Source organism: Lissotriton vulgaris, chromosome 9 (assembly GCF_964263255.1).
Source record: "Lissotriton vulgaris chromosome 9, aLisVul1.2, whole genome shotgun sequence".
NCBI classification, from domain to species: domain Eukaryota; kingdom Metazoa; phylum Chordata; class Amphibia; order Caudata; family Salamandridae; genus Lissotriton; species Lissotriton vulgaris.
This window is the reverse complement of record NC_141697.1, coordinates 896,844,028-896,861,087: the sequence shown is the minus strand read 5'-3', so window position 1 is coordinate 896,861,087 and position 17,060 is coordinate 896,844,028. Positions and strand designations below refer to the sequence as shown.

The 17,060-nt window shown below is 49.5% G+C and overlaps 1 protein-coding gene across 11 annotated transcripts in view; it reads left to right on the top strand.

Annotated features, from left to right (window-relative positions):
* Positions 1–17,060, top strand: part of RYR1 (ryanodine receptor 1) — a 1,215,008-nt gene that overhangs the window by 489,458 nt on the left and 708,490 nt on the right. For all 11 annotated transcript variants that reach the window (XM_086938669.1, XM_086938668.1, XM_086938662.1 and 8 more), the window contains one exon: positions 12,474–12,585. In XM_086938669.1, coding sequence (XP_086794795.1) covers positions 12,474–12,585 — 112 coding nt within the window. The remainder of the gene's footprint in view (positions 1–12,473; positions 12,586–17,060) is intronic.

Genomic DNA, 17,060 nt, shown 5'->3' with positions numbered 1-17,060 from the left:
CACAAAAGTGATGGCGGTGGTCGCAGCTCATCTGCGCAGATCAGGGGTTTCAGTCATCCCCTATCTTGACGACTGGTTGTTGAAGGCGGGCTCGCCCCAGACAGTCGTCTCCCACCTCCAGACTACGGCCAACCTCTTGCACTTGCTGGGGTTCTCCATCAACGTGCCGAAGTCACACCTGTGCCCCTCTCTGAAGCTCCTTTTCATCGGAGCGGTTCTGGACTCGGCACAGTTTCGGGTTTATCCTCCCGAACAGCGGGTTCAGGATATTCAGGCTCTGATTCCGATCTTTCAGCCTTTATCCCGAGTTTCGGTCAGGTTGATGCTGCAGCTCCTGGGGCTGATGGCCTCCAGCATCCTACTGGTGCATCACGCCAGGTGGCGGATGTGGCCTCTGCAGTGGGACCTGAAGTTTCAGTGGGCACAGCATCAGGGCAACCTGTCCGACCACGTCCTGATCTCGGAGGGCACTGCGAGTCCGTTGCAGTGGTGGCTCACGAACCGCGATTTGGTCAGCGGCAGATCCCCCTCCCTACCCCAACCGGAGCACGTAGTAGTGATGGATGTGTCCTTTCTGGGATGGGGGGGCCACATGGGAGAGGCGGAGATCAGATGCCTCTGGTCTCCGGCGGAGTCCCGGCTCTATATCAACCTTCTGGAGCTGCGGGCTATCCGACTTGCACTGAAGGTATTCCTTCCCTCTGTCCGGGGAAGTGTAGTACAGGTGTTCACGGACAACACCACCGCCATGTGGTACTGCAACAAACAGGGCGGGTGGGGTCGTGGACCCTTTGTCAGGAGGCTCTGCGCCTCTGGACATGGCTGGAACACCAGGGCATCACCCTGGTGGTTCAACACCTGCCAGGTTCCCTGAACGCCAGTGCGGACGAACTCAGCTGCCGGTGCATGATTGATCATGGCGTCTGAACTCGGACATGGCGCAAGGTCTCTTTCAGCAATGGGGAGAGCCTTGGTTAGATCTATTCGCCACCGAAGAGAACGCGCAATGTCATCAGTTCTGCGCGTTGGAATTTCCAAGGCGGCACTCGCTCAGAGACGCTTTTCGTCGCGAGTGGACCTGCGGTCTATTGTACTCCTTTCCGCCTACACCACTTCGGCCCAGAGTGCTGAAGAAGATCAGACGTGACCGGGCCCAAGTCATCCTTGTGGCTCCGGACTGGGCACGAAGATACTGGTATCCGAGCTACACAGCATGTCTGTCGATCCCCCGATTCGTCTGCCTCTTCAGGAGGACCTTCTGTCGCAGCAGCAGGGGACGGTTCTCCACCCAAACCTGTCCAGTCTCCACCTACATGCGTGGAGATTGAGCAGTGACAGTTGAGGCCATTTGACTTGCCTCCTGAAGTCTGTGATGTGATTCTGGCAGCCAGGTGTCCTTCCACAAAAACGGTATACGCCTGCAGGTGGAACAAATTTGTGGCATGGTGCACAGCAAAGGCTGTGGATCCACTTTCTGCCTTTCAGAGGTTCTCCACTTCCTTCTTTCTCTTGCCCAGCAGGGCTCTGCTCTGGGCACTATCAAGGCTATCTCTTGGCCATTTCAGCCTTCTTAAGGCTTACTGATCAGCCTTCTCTTTTCGAGTCCCCTATTGTAAATAGATTCTTGAAAGGCATCACACACATGTTTCCTCCTGTTCCCTTTGTGATGCCTCAGTGGGACTTGAACCTTGTACTGACTTATCGGATGTGCGCTCCCTTTGAGCCACTTCATAACTGTCCTCTCCGTCTTCTGACTCTTAAAACTGCATTCCTGGTGGCCATCACCTCTGCCAGGAGAGTGAGTGAGCTCCATGCTCTGTCTTCTAAGCCTCCTTTCCTCTCTGTCCATCCGGACAAGGTTTTTCTGAGGACTCGTCCTTCTTTCCTGCCCAAGGTGGTTACAGCCTGTCATATCGGGCAGTCCATCACCTCGTCCACCTTCTTTCCGCATCCCTTGAAAGAGGAAGAGAGGCTCCACCGTCTGGACCCAAAACATGCGCTCTCCTTCTATCTAGACCGCACACGCCAGTTCCGGGTGGACAACCAGCTCTTTGTTGATTACGTGGGCGCTAAGAAGGGATGGGCGGTGCACTAGTGGACCATCTCTTGGTGAGTCGTTCTGTGCATCAAGGTCAGTTATTCCTTGGCGAGAAAGGAGCCTCCTGTGGGGCTGCGTGCCCATTCCATTCAGGCCACGGCGGCTACTACTGCCCTGGGTCGGGGAGTCCCCTTGCAGGACATCTGTCAGGCGGCTAGGTGGGCTTTGTTGCACATGTTTGCTAAGCACTACTGCCTGGACAGCCAAGTCCGGAGAGATGGCTTTTTCGGCCGTTCCGTTCTCCCGGACTTTCTGGTGTGATCTTGGTTCGCAGACCCACCACAGGGGTTGTTATTGCTGGGGAATCTATTCTAAGGTAAGGAATCTAACACTAGCCTGTTTCTTTCAGATGCACAAGTTACTTACCTTCGGTAACAATATATCTGTAAGAAACAGTAGTTAGTGTTAGATTCATTACCGCCCCACCCATCCTCCCAGTACTGCGAACCGATATCTAGGGTTAAGGTATCTCCCTTTGAGGGCCCTAGTTTCATGGCACCAGTTTCAGTTTCTTCGTTGGCTCTGCGTTCCTGGTGCGGACAGCTATGTACAGAACTCTCAGCGCGCGAGGGGGGCGTCTAAGTACTCCGACGACGTCATCCCGGCGATCACGACGCCGACGATGGACGCGTAGCCGCAGACGACGCCTACCGACGCGCAGTGGTACTGCTGACGAAAACTTTCCGGATCCAGTCTGATGCCTGGGGATATTCTAAGGTAAGGAATCTAACACTAACTACTGTTTCTTACAGATATATTGTTACCGAAGGTAAGTAGCTTGTGCTTCTAGGCCACACTATTCAGGATGGTCAGAATGTGGCAAAATCTGTCATCCGCTCTGGCCTGAAGACCACGGACTGTCTATTTAGGGCTACAGGAACCAGTGTGGTGCTTCAACATCATGCTTAGATAAGGTCCGCTGGCCTCTTGGGTGACTTACAGGAGTTTGATGGACATGGCTCCCACCTGTTTAGTGAGAAGGCAGATTTGCCCCTAGAATGCTTTAAGGAGAGCTAGGCCATAGCATGCTCCTTGGGCCTTTCAGCTCCAGTCAGGCAATCTCCCCAATAGTTTTGTACTTTTCGGGGATATGCCACAGGTATGGAGTATTGGCAACATCAAGCTCCTCCTGGCCCAGGTTCTTTTTGCCCTGGATTCTGGAGACTGGATGGCAGCATTGGGCCTGTCAGATGTTTATTTTAACATCCCCGTCCTGCAGACCCACAGACACTATCCTCTGTTCATGGTGGGACACAAGCTCCCTTTTGACCTCACCAGTGCCCCTCGGGTCTTCACAAAGATAATGGTGGTGGTCACTGCCCATCTTTGGAGGTCAGGGTTACCAGTCTTCTCCTACCTTGATGACTGTTAAAGATGGGCTCGCTACAGTTAGTCGTGCAAGGTCAGCACTTTGGTGCACAGGAGTTATCAAGAAGTCTCTCTCTCTGAAACCCATTCCATCTAGAGTGTGGAGCACCTGGCTTTTGTATGCTTTCCAGCGGTTGCCTTTCCTGCCTCGAGTTCTGAAGAAGATCTGGAAGGACTGGGTCTAAGCCATTTTAGTGGCTCCAGATTGAGCCAAAAGAGTGAGATACCTGGAGTTTCTGGGCTTGAATATCTGTCCTCCGAACAGGCTGCCTCTTTTGAAGAAGATCTCCTGTTGTAACAGTAAGGCAGGGTCCTTCACCTAAGCCTGCACCACCTACACCTCCATATATGGAGAATGAACGCCAACAGTTAGCACAATTACCTCACGAGAAAGGTGACTATCTTGGCAACCAGGCATCTTTCAATGAAGTCTGTGTATGCTGGACACTGGGACAACGTTCTGCCTTGGTGCAGAGTCCACCAACTGGACTTGTTGCACGTAAAACTGTTATATGTGTGTGCTTTGTTTTTAGACCAGCAAGGATTTGTTCTGGGTACAGTTAAAGGTTACCTGTTGACCCTTTCAGCATTTTTGAGTTTGCTGGAACAACCATCCTTATTCAAATCACCAGTTGTGATACGTTTTCTAAAAGGTTTACAGAACGTTTATGCCTAAGCCCTTCTTAATGCCACAGTGGGTCTTAAATCTGGGTCTCACGTTTCTAATGTGTATCCCTTTTGAACCAATGCGAAGTTGTACATTGCGCCTACTGTGAGAAAGTAGCTCTATATATACTGGACCAAAGTAAGGTACAGTGTGTATAGAAGCCACCAACCCCAGAGGTATAACAGAGGTTAAAGTCAGGGCTGACCTTACTCTCAAAAGTGGTAGCTTGGTGTAGCAGTAAGGCCTTTCCGCCTATACCACTTCTGCGCAGAGTGCTGAAGAAGGTCAAGCATGACCGGGCCCAAAGCATTCTTGTGGCTCCGGATTGGGCAAGAAGAGTCTGGTATCCAGTGCTGTTACACTTGGCCTTCGATCCTTTGATCAGGCATCCTTTTCAGGAGGATCTTCTGTCGCAGCAGCAGGGGATGATCCTCCACCCAAACCCGTCCAGCTTCCACCTACTTGCGTGGAGATTGAGTGGCGACAGTTGACAGTTTTCAACCTTCCTCCCGAAGTCTGGAATGTTATCTTGGCAGCCATGCGTCCCTCCACGAAAACGGTGTACGCCTGTAGATGGAACACATTTGTGGCATGGTGCACAGCAAAGGCTTGTAAATCGCTTCTTTAAGGGCATTGCTCATTTGTTTCCTCCAACTCCTTTCGTGATGCCCCAGTGGGGCTTGAACCTGGTTCTTACTTATCTGATGTGTGCTCCTTTCGAGACGCTCCATAACTGTGCTCTCAGACTTTTAACCCTTAAAACTGCCTTTCTGGTTGCCATCACCTCTGCTCGCAGGGTGAGTAAGCTACAGGTCCTTTCTTCTAAGCCTCCTTTCCTGGCTGTTCATCCGGACAGGGTTGTCCTCCGCACAAGGCCTTCTTTTCTTTCCAAAGTGGTTACCTTTTTCCATATAGGCCAGACCATTACTTTGCCCACATTCTTTCCGACTCTGCATCCTTCTAAAGAGGAAGAGAGGCTCCACCGTCTGGATCCAAAACATGCACTTTCTTTCTATTTGGATCGCACAAAACAATTCTGGGTAGATGACCAGCACTTATGTGGGCGCCAAGAATGGTCGGGCCGTGAAAAAACAAACCATCTCCTCATGGGTTGTTCTTTGCATCAAAATCTGCTATTCCTTAGAGAAAAAGGGACCTCCAGTTGGGTTGCTTGCCCATTCCACCAGGGCGGCGGCAGCCACTACTGCTTTGGGACGTGAAGTTCCCCTTCTTGACATCTGCCAGGCAGCTATGTGGGCTTCACTGCACATGTCTATTAAACACTATTGCCTGGACAGCCAAGTCCGGATAGACGGCTTCTTCGGCTTTTCAGTTCCCCAGGACTTTCTGGTGTGAACTTGGTTCACAGACCCACCAATGGGGTTGGTATTTCTGGGGTATCTATTCTAAGGTGAGGAATCCATAACTAACTGTCTCTTTTAGATGAACAAGTTACACACCTTCAGTAACGATATATCTGTAAGAGACATAAGATAATTATGGATTCCTCACTGCCCCATCGATCCTCCCACTTCTGCGAACTGATTTCTAGGGTAAGGGACTCCCTTATCAGGGCCCTAGTTTTTGTGCACCAGTGGTCAGTGTCTTGCATGGCTCTGCGCTTCTGATGTTGTATGTCGTGTGAAGAACTGACATCAGCGCGCGAGGGTGGCGTCTAAGTAGATACCACTGACGCCACCTATCGAAGCACTGAGGTTCCTCTGAGGAAAAAATTCTCCGGATCCAGTCTGATGCCTGGGGTTAGTTCTAAGGTGATGAATCCATAACTAACCTATTTCTCTTACAGATATATTGTTACCGAAGGTAAGTAACTTGTTCATCTGTGTATATTGTCTGTCTCTGTATGCATCTATATCTGCGAAGGGCACCTTGGATAACGGAGAACCTTTCATCTTTTGAGTACGTTTTGTGTTAATGTGGGTCCGTTTGTGTGTGGATATGACTATTGCAACTATTAATGTGTCAAGAATTTTGATATTCTGGAAAATTTGGAGTGGTTTGTAAGTGTGTGTGTGTTAGGACTGTGTGTGTGTTGCCACTCAGTATACAGACGTAGTCTGTTCATGCATCTCTGTTTATATGGAGTGTGTTGGGTGTGTGGGTTATGTTATGAACAAAGCACTTGAGTTAGATGAAGCCAGAGAGGCTGAAAAAAATACCCAGAAAAGAGGAAAGCAAGAAATGGGGTGAGGGAGGAATGGGGTTGGAGGGGGTAAAGAGAGAGGAGTGCTGTGAATCAAATGATCATTCCATAAACACTTGCACCTTAGTGACTGACAAAACGATAACAGCTAACCTGGGTTATTTAGTCGGCTGCATAGGACAATAAGTGCAGATGGGTAAAGGGAAGTTGGGAGCCAGGCCGTTAAAAAGGATTGAGTGTATGTATATGAAGGTGATGGAGGGTACGATTGAGCTTGCAGTGTGTTGGCATACTCTTTACAATAATCTTTCTGATAGAGACTTCAAGCTGCATATTCCTCATCTTTTGAATATCCCCCCAGGCGTCAGGAACCGGAAACCTTTCACAGTACCTAACCATGCTGGAAGGTAGCACCTTGCAGCTCCCCACTGGCACCATTCTGCTCTGGTAATGATGTGCAGGGCCTACATAGGAGCCACTCCAGCACGCTGATGTCAGCTCTTTTCTTTCTTCGCCATTAGATGTGGATCTGGAACTTGTCTGACACATTTACATCATTATTTCCAAATTTCTTCCAGTGTTCGAGGGATGTCACCCCTTAAAACAATAAGTTTCAAACCTGTAGGGGTTGTCGCATTACCATGCAAGTCGTTACAGTGACTTGCCTTAGGTAGAGTACCGGAGTTGGAACAGTATCATTTACTGTTCCAACTCCAGCCTTTGCAACAATAGGGAAAGTGTTGGATTTAAAGTCCAACATCAATCTAACAACTCTTTCCTTAAGGCAAGTCTGCTTGAGTGGTAAAGACCATGCTGTTAAGGCACATCGTGGTTTGAGATGCGGTGTTCAGGTTGTTTCCCATGCCTGTGAGTATCTGGAGACTCCAAGCCCAGGAGAGACTGCACATTGATTTATTTTATTTTATTTATTTATTTATTTATATAGCGCACTACGACCCGAAGGCGTCTAGGCGCTAGCCTGGCGGAAACAAATCACAACTGCCACATAAGAAAGAGCACAGAAGATTAGATGGTAAAGAGCCAAGTTTTTTAATCTTTTCTAAAAGGCAAAAGATCTTGAGCTGATTTCAGATGAGTGGGAAGTGCATTCCACCACCTGGCCGTAATTAGATGAAAGCTTTTCCCTCCCCATCGCTGTAGGCGGTAGTTGGGAATCTTGACATTATTGGCCGATGAGGAACGAAGCGTCCTAGAGGGTAGATACCATTGAAAAAGATTCTGCAAAGACTCCGGGCCAGTACCATGTAAAGCCTTGAAGGCGATGCACAGGGCTTTAAAGCGAATACGCTTTCTAATAGGCAGCCAATGTAATTCATTTAAGGCATGTTTTGCAGAAGAAAAATGGGAAAGTCCGAACAAAAGGCGGGCCGCTGCATTTTGGAGAACCTGTAGCTTAGCAGTCACAGATTTGCAAGCGCCCACCAACAGCCCGTTACAGTAATCCAACTTGGACATGACCAGCGCTGCCATCACTGTTCTTTGTTGATCAACTGGAATAAAAGGAAACACTTTTCGAAGAATACGAAGGGTGTAATAAGTAGAGGATGTCAACATGTTTATGTGTTGAGAGAAACCAAGAGAGGAATCAATGATGACACCAAGGTTTTTAGCTTTTACTACCGGAAGTGGGGTGGGGCCAAGCTTGGCAGGCCACCAGTCAGCAGACCACATTGAGGCGTCCTTTCCGAAAATTAGTACCTCAGTCTTATTAGAGTTAAGCTTCAAACAATTAGTATCCATCCAACTGCTGACATCACTCATACATTTTTGAAAATTAGAAGCTGACTCAGAAATATTACTGGAGACAGACACAATGATCTGTGTATCGTCAGCGTAGGAAACTCAATTAAAACCATGACCTCTTATTAAGTTAGCAAGAAAAGAGTAGGGCTTAGGGAAGGGCCCTGGGGAACCCCACAAGGAAGTCTAAACTCTTCAGACTTAAACCCACCCACTTCAACGTACTGACGCCTGTGGGTCAAAAAGGAAATCAGCAGAGCGAGAGCAGTGCCTCCAAAACCTGCTGCTTGAAGACGATGGGAAAGAAGATCATGATCCACCGTGTCGAAGGCGGCCGACAAATCCAGAAGAATCAATACAGCAGTACCTCCTAAGTCGACCGCCTTCCTAACATCCTCAATGGCAGTAATGAGAGCCAGCTCAGTACTGTGAGATGTTCTAAATCCAAATTGAGAAGGATCTAGTTTACGATTTTTCTCAAGATGGAGGGAGAGGTGAGAATTCATGTGTTTTTCCAAAGCCTTAGCCGGTAGGGGGAGGCGAGCAATAGGACGATAATTACCTGTCTCTGCTTTATCCAGATTGATTTTTTTTAAAAGTGGTAGGATCGAGGTCTGTTTCCAAGCTAAAGGAAACACACCATGTTCCACAGCCAAATTCAAAACTCGAGTAAGTTGCTGTGATATCAATTCTGCAACTATGCCAATCACCCTGGGAGGACAGGGATCCAGGGGGGAGCCAGATTTTATCGTAGCTAGCAGGTTATAAGTTTGCTCAGTTGATAATGTGGGAAACTCATTACAAATAGGGTCAGTTTCAGTATAATTAAGGCCTCGGGAGGGAAGGGGCATTAAGACAGTTAGGTCTGTGTCGGATGTTTGTAAATTTGAAGGACCATGACTAGAAAAGGTATCGAAGATATCGGATACTTTCTTACGAAATGCTAAAGCCAGTTCATTACAGAACTGCTGATCTATTGAGTTATCTTCGATAATTGGGGCATTACTTAACTTAAGCACTGTGGCAAAGAGTTCCTTTGAATTATTCTTTGTCTGAGTTATCCTTTCCGTAAAATAATCTATTTTAGCGTGTTTAATCAGGACTTTATATTCAATCACACATTTTTTATAAGATTCTTTGTTGCAGTCTTTATAAAATTTACGCCAGCGCCTCTCCGCTGCACGACAATGTCTTCTAGAGGTTCTGATTTCTTCCGAGAACCAAGGTTCAGTAGGTACGAGTCTGCAATTCTTGCATTTTTTTAGGGGGACTGCTATATGTACCGCATTCTCTAACCAATCATGACATTGCAGTGATGCAGATTCAGCGTCATCAGCCCCTAAAGGTAGGGTAGAAGTTAAGTGGGAAAGAAACAGCTCCTTGTCCAATTGGTTCCAGGCGTAACAACTAGGGGAGATCCTGCTCTTATGTCCCCTAGATTCATTAGGTTGTAAGAGGGTAAAGGATACAGCTTGATGGTCAGACCAGTGAAGACTCAAAAGCTCCCGAAATTCAAGCCGGGAGGAGTCGGTAAAAACTGCGTCCAATAGGTGACCAGTTAATGAGTAGACCCTTGTACTTTTTGTACCATGCTTGCAAAGATCTTAGAGGCCGTCTTGGAACGGAAGGCAACATTCTATGTCTCCAAGCATAAGAAGATTTTGCAATATGACTGTTCCAAATCGTGCTTCGTGTCGAAGTTTCGCTCTTGGTCCTGTTCCCATGAATATGTATGGGCAGCACCACACTTCTCTATCTTGCTCCCGAAATCAGATGACTTTGATGCTGATTCCGCTTGTGGTTCCGGCAGAACCTGAGTTTCTGCTGCCTTCAACCATGGCACATCAGATCAAAGAGTACCATGCAGCCATGCCTCATCTCTTCGTAGCCCTCATGACTCCCTCTGGGGCACCTTCTAGCCCCAAGGAGCTAAGAGACCCTTCATCTGGTTTTATCTTCTGCGCCAGTTTGACCCTCCACACTTACCTTGCATCCTGCTCTTGTTCTGACTCTGCTGCCAGCACCACAACCTATGCCGGCTCCAGGCATGTTGACACTAATGCCGACTTTGCCGCCTGAAGGAGCTGCTCCGATTATCTTCTTCAACTCCGACTTGACTGAATCCGCCTGATGCACAACTTCCCGCACTTCAATTATAGCAGGCTAAACAACACTCTCCCCATTCCCTTTTTGAGAATGACTCTGATAATGATTGTGACCCAGGTGATGAGTTCGCACAGCCCTACCAGGATGACAATTACTACAAGGACATACAGGAAACTAGTGGCCTTGATACCTCCCCTGGAGAAGACTTTTTTTTTCTCCTCCTGGACCCACCACAAAGGTGTCCTCTTTCTACGCCATGGTGATGTATAGAGCAGCTAAAGTAACGACTTCTAAGTCATCACCTGGGAGGGTAAAGCTAATGTCTTAATGGAAGACTCTTCTGAGCCTCTTCTCCCCATCAACAAGGCACTAATTAATACATTGTTAGGCGCTTTGGCCAAACCTTGCTTTAGCCCACCATTTAATAGACAAGTTGCCAGGCGCCATTGTCCTGTCCCTGGCAACCTGTCTTTTCTTTCCCAACACCCCTTGGTAGAAAAACTCCACCAGACTTTCTAATCCAAAAACATTTTCTGCCACTCTCCCAGTAGGAAATTTAAGCAAGTGGAACCACTTGGCAAACATGTCCTTTTCATCTACAAACTTGGCTCGTCAACCTGTTAAGGCCAGCAGCTTGTTGGCCCGCTACCCACACACTCTTTGGGATTCAGTGGCATACGTCCTCCCTGGTGGGCCAAAAGACCTGCACCCTGTGCTCTCTCAGGCAACTCAAGATGGTTGTGATGCTGCCAAGTTCACGATTTGTTGTGGCTTGGACACCACTGATTCTATTGGGTGTGTCATTGGCACCAGTGTTGCCATTCGCTGCCATGTGTGGCTGTGATCGACTTAGTTCTCCGGCGAATTCCAGTCCTCTTTCATGGATAGGCCCCTTGATGGCATTTGCCTGTTCTGGAAAAATACTGACTGCTCTCCCAAGCATTTTAAGGAGAACTCAGATACCTCTCTCTCTTTGGGCCTTTCCGCCCCACCTCACCAATTGCAACAGTTCCACCACGTTTTTTTGCAGCTTTGACTGCAGCATCTCTTACTGCCAATTTGTCCAATCCTCACAGGGAACCCACCAGTTTTGCAGTAGATGCTGAGGTACTAGTCTAGACCTGTGTCTTCTCAAGGTGCTCCTCCAGAAGGAGAAATTCAGAATGTTCACCGTGGCCCACGCCTTGTCTACCCTCGATCCTGAAGACTGGATCATCATTGGAGATCAATATAAGTGGGGCAAAGTCACACCCAACACCATCTCAGATGCTCCCCTTCATCTGAGCCATTCTTGACACTTTTCAGTTTTGTGCCTTTTCCCTGGGAAAGAGAGGTCAGGACATTCGGGCTTTCCTGATCTTTCAGCCTCAGTCCTGCATTTCAGTGAAGTCGACTTTGAGGCTGCTGGGACTGATAGCATCCTGCTGATCGAGCACACCAGGTTGCATATGCGGGCTCTGCAGTGGAATCTGACATTAAGGGTTTAGTGACTGAGGGTAGATTAGGGTGATTAGGCCCTCGAGACACAGTGCACAAGATATTATAGTGTATTATATAGGTGCGGTGATACAAGAGAGGGGATGTCATCCCTGCATCCCTGACATAAAGGTAAGTTAACTGAAAACAAATCTCCTAGCACACTCAATTTTATATAAACACAAATAAAGGTCAGCCCATTATCTTAGTGTTCTTCAGTTTTTCATTTTAAATTGAATTCTGATTCTTCTGCCAGCCAACACGTGTTTCGTCAAAGGGTGTGTCACCCTACGACTTCATCGGGGTTCTGATCTGTAGTTTCGTTCTCAAATTGGCCAGTTTGATCATGTGTATGACGAATTCCCAATTTATCTGTGCAATGTAGCACTAAATTCCCGCCTATGACGTAAATCAAGTGGTCTTCTGTACCCGTGTACGAGCCACACAGATCACTGCCTATCAGTCGACGGGCTAGTTTGCACCCGTGTACGGGTCAGACCAAGCCGCTGGTTTCCAGATCTACGCGTCCAGCTCGCATGACACGAGGCAGGCGTGGAGACTGGTAAACCAGCGGCTCTGGTTTGAGCTGATCTGCTGGGACCAGCCAGAGAAAACCTCAGCCTATGGAACACTTACCATAAATGTATGCTGTTTGGGTACGAGCACATATTGATTTTGTCAGAGAATATTTTTGGGTAATATAGTGTGTTTGTGCCTGTTGACAAGATAATGTTACTAATATACCACCCCTGTACTGTTTTCAGTAATCGTTGAACAGCTTTCATTTCAGGAGTGGGCACCCACCTATAATGCTGTTATTTTTTTTAAATCAGGTTTGCCAGTGAAGAGTCCCACGAGGAGAACCGAGTGCACCTTGGCAACGCCATCATGTCATTCTATGCTGCGCTGATTGACCTGCTGGGACGATGCGCACCTGAAATGCATGTAAGTCTGCAAGCTGTGGCGTACTTGGTGATAGAATGATGGGGTTCACTAGAATGCCCTCTATCCTCACTAGCTTTTATAATCTCACTAAGCTCTTGCTCTCCTGCATACTGAGCTAGCGAAATTATTAGTTTCTTATTGTTTTCTGAGGGACTTTATTGATCTGTCTAACTCATAAGGTTTTCATTTGTTGGTTCAGTCACTCGATCAGGGAAAATTGTAAGTGCGCTACTCACCCATGAGGGTCTCAAGGCGTCGGGGGGGGGAGGGGGGGCTGCTCGGGGGTTCCGCAGGTCTGTTAAGCGGAAAAGCCAGGTCTTGATAGTCTTCCTGAAGGTGTTCAGGGAGGGCGCACTTCTGATGTCTGCCAGTAGCTTGTTCCAGGTCTTGGCTGCGATGTGAGAGAAAGATCTTGTGCCTGCCCTGGCTCTTTGGATGCGCGGGGTTTCGGCCAGTGCGAAGTTAGAGGATCAGAAGTTTATTTTGGGTATGTGGAAGTTGAGTTTGTCGTTGAGGTATTTGGGTCCATTGTGGTGTAGGCATTTGTAAGCGTGAGTGAGGATTTTGAAGGTGACTCTTTTCTCCACGGGGTCCATGGGTAGCCAGTGAAGTTCTCGTAGGTGTTGGCTGATGTGTCCGTACCGGGGATGCCAAAGACGAGCCTGGCGGCGGTGTTCTGTATAGGCTGGAGTTTGTGGAGTAGGGACTTGTTGATGGCGTAGAATGAGTTTCCATAGTCCAGTCTGCTGGTAATAAGTGCATGGGTAACTGTCTTCCTTGACTCAGGGGGTATCCATTTGAAGGTCTTGTGAAGTATACGGAGGGTGTTGAAGCAGCTGGACTTGACGGCATTGGCCTGTCAGTTCATGGTGAGTGATGTGTCGAGTATGATGCAGAGGTTCTTGGCGTGGTCTGAGGGGCTAGGTGGACTTCTGAGGGCGGTCACCCACCAGGTGTTGTCCCATGCTGAAGTGGTGGTTCCGAGGACGAGGACTTCTGTCTTCTCGGCGTTGAGTTTCAGGCAGCTGTTGGTCATCCAGACTGCGAAGTCTTGCATTCCTTTCTGGAAGTTGAGTTTGGCGGTGATGGGGTCTCGGGTGAGGGACAGGATGAGCTGGGTGTCGTCGGCGTAGGGTACGATGTTGAGGCCGTGTGTCGGACGATGACTGCAAGGGGGGCCATGTAGATGTTGAAGAGGGTCGGGCTCGGTGATGACCCCTGTGGGACTCTGCAGGTGATTTCCGTGGGATTGGAGAGGAAGGGTGGTAGTCTGATTCTCTGGCTTCTGCCGGTGAGGAACAATCAGATCCAGTCCAGGGGTGTTCTTTGTGTGCCGACGTCATGCAGTCTGACAACTAGTGTGCGGTGAGAGACGGTGTTGAAGGCCGCTGACAGGTTGAGTAGGATGAGGGCTGCGGAGTGGCCTTGGTCCAGGAGGGTGAGGATGTCGCCCGTCACAGCGAGTAGTGCAGTCTCGGTGCTGTTGTTGCTTCGGAATCCAGATTGGGACGGGTCGAGGATGGCATTCTCTTCAATGAACCGTGTCAGTTCCCTGTTAATCGTTTTCTCTGCAACTTTGGCTGCGAAAGGGAGGAGCGAAATGGGCCGGTACTTCTTGAGGTCGGTGGAGACCGCTGTGGGCTTCGTGAGCAGGGGCCTGACTTCTGTGCACTTCCAGTCATCTAAGAAGGTGCCTGTTTTGAAGGTGGTGTTGATGGTGCATTGCAGTTCGGGTGTGATGGTGGCTGCGGCTCTGTGGTAGATGTTAGGAGGGCAGGGGTCAGTGAAGAGCCGCCGAGTGGATGCCTTTCATGGTGGAGGCGGTGATTCGGTCGTGATCGGTGTCCAGTTGGAGATGGTGGTTTGGTGGGTAGGCGTCTGTGGCGTCTGGAGGACGGTCGACGAAGTTGTCGTAGAGGGTTTTGATCTTGAGGTGGAATTAGGTTCCAAATTTGTCGCAGAGGTCTTGGGATGGGGTGATGTCTGCGGCTTCGCTGTGTGGGTTGGTGAATTCCTGAAGGACACTGAAGAGTTAACCTGGAGCTGGTGGAGCCGGCGAGGATTTTGTTGTGGATGAAGTTCCTCTTGGTGGTTCTGATTTGGTTGTGGGAGTCTGTCATGGCGTCTTTGTAGTTGGAGTCGTTTTCGGTTGTCTTGGTGTTTCTCCAGTTCCTCTCCAGGCGTCTGCAGGCACGCCTGGCTTCTTGGAGAGCGGTGGTGTACCAGACGGCTTTCCTGGGGCGCTGTTTATTGGGGTTGCGTAGCGGGCGATCTCGTCTGCACAGTTGGAGATTCAAGTGTGTAGTTCTCAGGCTGCGATGTTTGCGTCGGATGTCCAGGTGTGGTTGTTTCGGGTGAGGGTGGTGTTAAGTTGCTCATCAGTGATCTTGCTCCTGTTCCTTTGTGGTGGGCATGGGGCTGGTTTGGGTGCCTTGGGTTTGTGGATGGTGAAGTGTACGCAGTGGTGGTCGGTCCATGGTGGTTGAGTTGTGTGGCTAAAGTAGACGCTGTTTCCTGTAGCAGAGATGGGGTCAAGGGTGTGTCTGGCTCTATGGGTCGGTGTGGTGACGAGTGCTTCAACCCGATGTTGGTGAGGTTGTCACGAAGGAAGGTGGAGTTGGGGTCACTGGGGTTGTCGAGGTGGAAGTCCAGGTCTCCAATGAGTATGTAGTTTGTTGATGCGATGGCATGGTGTGCGATGAAGTCGGTGATGAAGGGTGTTCTGTATCTGGATGTGCTGGTGTTTGGCGGAGGGGAAGGTTTAGCTGGAGGTGGTGAGGCGGAGGGTGCTTTTGTGGGCGATGGTGAGTCCCCCTTCCGGTTGGTTGGGGCGGTCCTTCCTCTGGATCTTGCATCCGTCCGGAATGCTGCTGCTGCTGTCGGAGACGGAGGAGGCGTTGGTCCAAGTCTCCGTGAAGCAGGCGATTTCAGGCGAGAGGAAGTTGAGTAGGTTTCAGATTTCGATGGCGTGCTTGTGTATGGAGCGTACGTTGAGGAGGATTCATCTTAGGGTGTTGCCGTTGCTGGTTGCTGGAGGCTGGGGTTCTGGTGAAGGCCTGGTGGCTGAGGAGGCAGGAGAACTGGCCGTGGGTCTTGTTCGGCGAGGCCTGTTGGCAGTCGCTGAGTCTTCCGGTGTTGAGTGCGAGGAGGGTAGTGGTGTTGTAGCGATGGATGGTCGGAGAGCCAGGGTTCCTGGCGCTGGGCACGGATGTGCACAGACAGGCTTGCCTTAGGTGCGACCACACAGCAGCCGCCATTCAGTAGGGGAGGGACGTGCAGCTGGGAGGCGGGAGCGGGGGCAGGGTCAACAGGGGCAGAGGGGGCGGTAGGGACAGTGGGGAAAAAAGGCAACGCAGCAAGAACGGAAGGGCACAATTACACTGAAAACAAATGACAACGAAAACCAATAACAGTAAATGGCAGAAGGCACAATGCTAGACACGAATAACAGTAATATCGGACCCGAGATTAGAAAAGAGGGGTCAGCACAATAGCGAGAATTAATCACTGAGATGGGCATGAGGCACACTGGTCTCGAACCCTATCAGGGAGGAGATCGGGGATCTGCGGCAGAGCACAGCGCCGCTATTGGGGAGAGAGCAGGCCTCAGACTGAGGGTCAGGGGTCTTGCTCACGCTCCCCTGCAGCGGGCGCCATTAAGTAGGGGAGGGGGAAGGCTGTGCAGATGGGAGGCGGGGCGGGATCAACGGAGGCAGAGGCAACAGCAGGAAAAAAGGCAACGAAGCAAGAACGGAAGGGCACAGTTACACTGAAAACAAATGACATAAAATGCACACGCAAGAAAGCGAATAACAGTAAATGGCACAAGGCACAGTGCTAGACACGAATAACAGTAATATAGGACCCTATATTAGACAAGAGGGGACAGCACAATAGCGAGAATTAATCACTGAGATGGGCACGTCGAACCCTATCTGGGACGAGATCGGGGATCTGCGGCAGACAAGAGCGCAGCGGAGCTGTTGGGAAGAGAGCAGGCCTCAGACCGAGGGTCAGAGGTCTTGCTCGCACTCCCCTGCAGCGGCTGCCATTAAGTAGGGGAGGGACGTGCAGGTGAGAGGAGGGAGCGGGCGGGGTCAACGGGGGAAGAGGCAGGGACTGCAGGAAAGAGGCAACTAAGCAAGGTTCTTTTATGTTTCTCTCTCACACAATTCGTTCACATTCCATTGGATTAGTTACAAGTTCCATGCAATCTTGGGTGGTAATTGAGCACCCAGTTAATACTGACATGGCTGGTTGAGGTATTTACCTGTTAGCAACTATCACATCATGCCATGATTTGGAATTTGGAATGTGAGATTACGCTGTTACTACTGTGTGGTTCCCCTGTTCCATGATGTGCAAAGTCAGCATACGTGGTGTTGTCCACATGATTTGTTCCAGGTTGTCCCTGGCAAAAATTGTGCTGCTAATAACCTTACAGTAGCATTATTGTTAGTGCCCCAGGTATTATC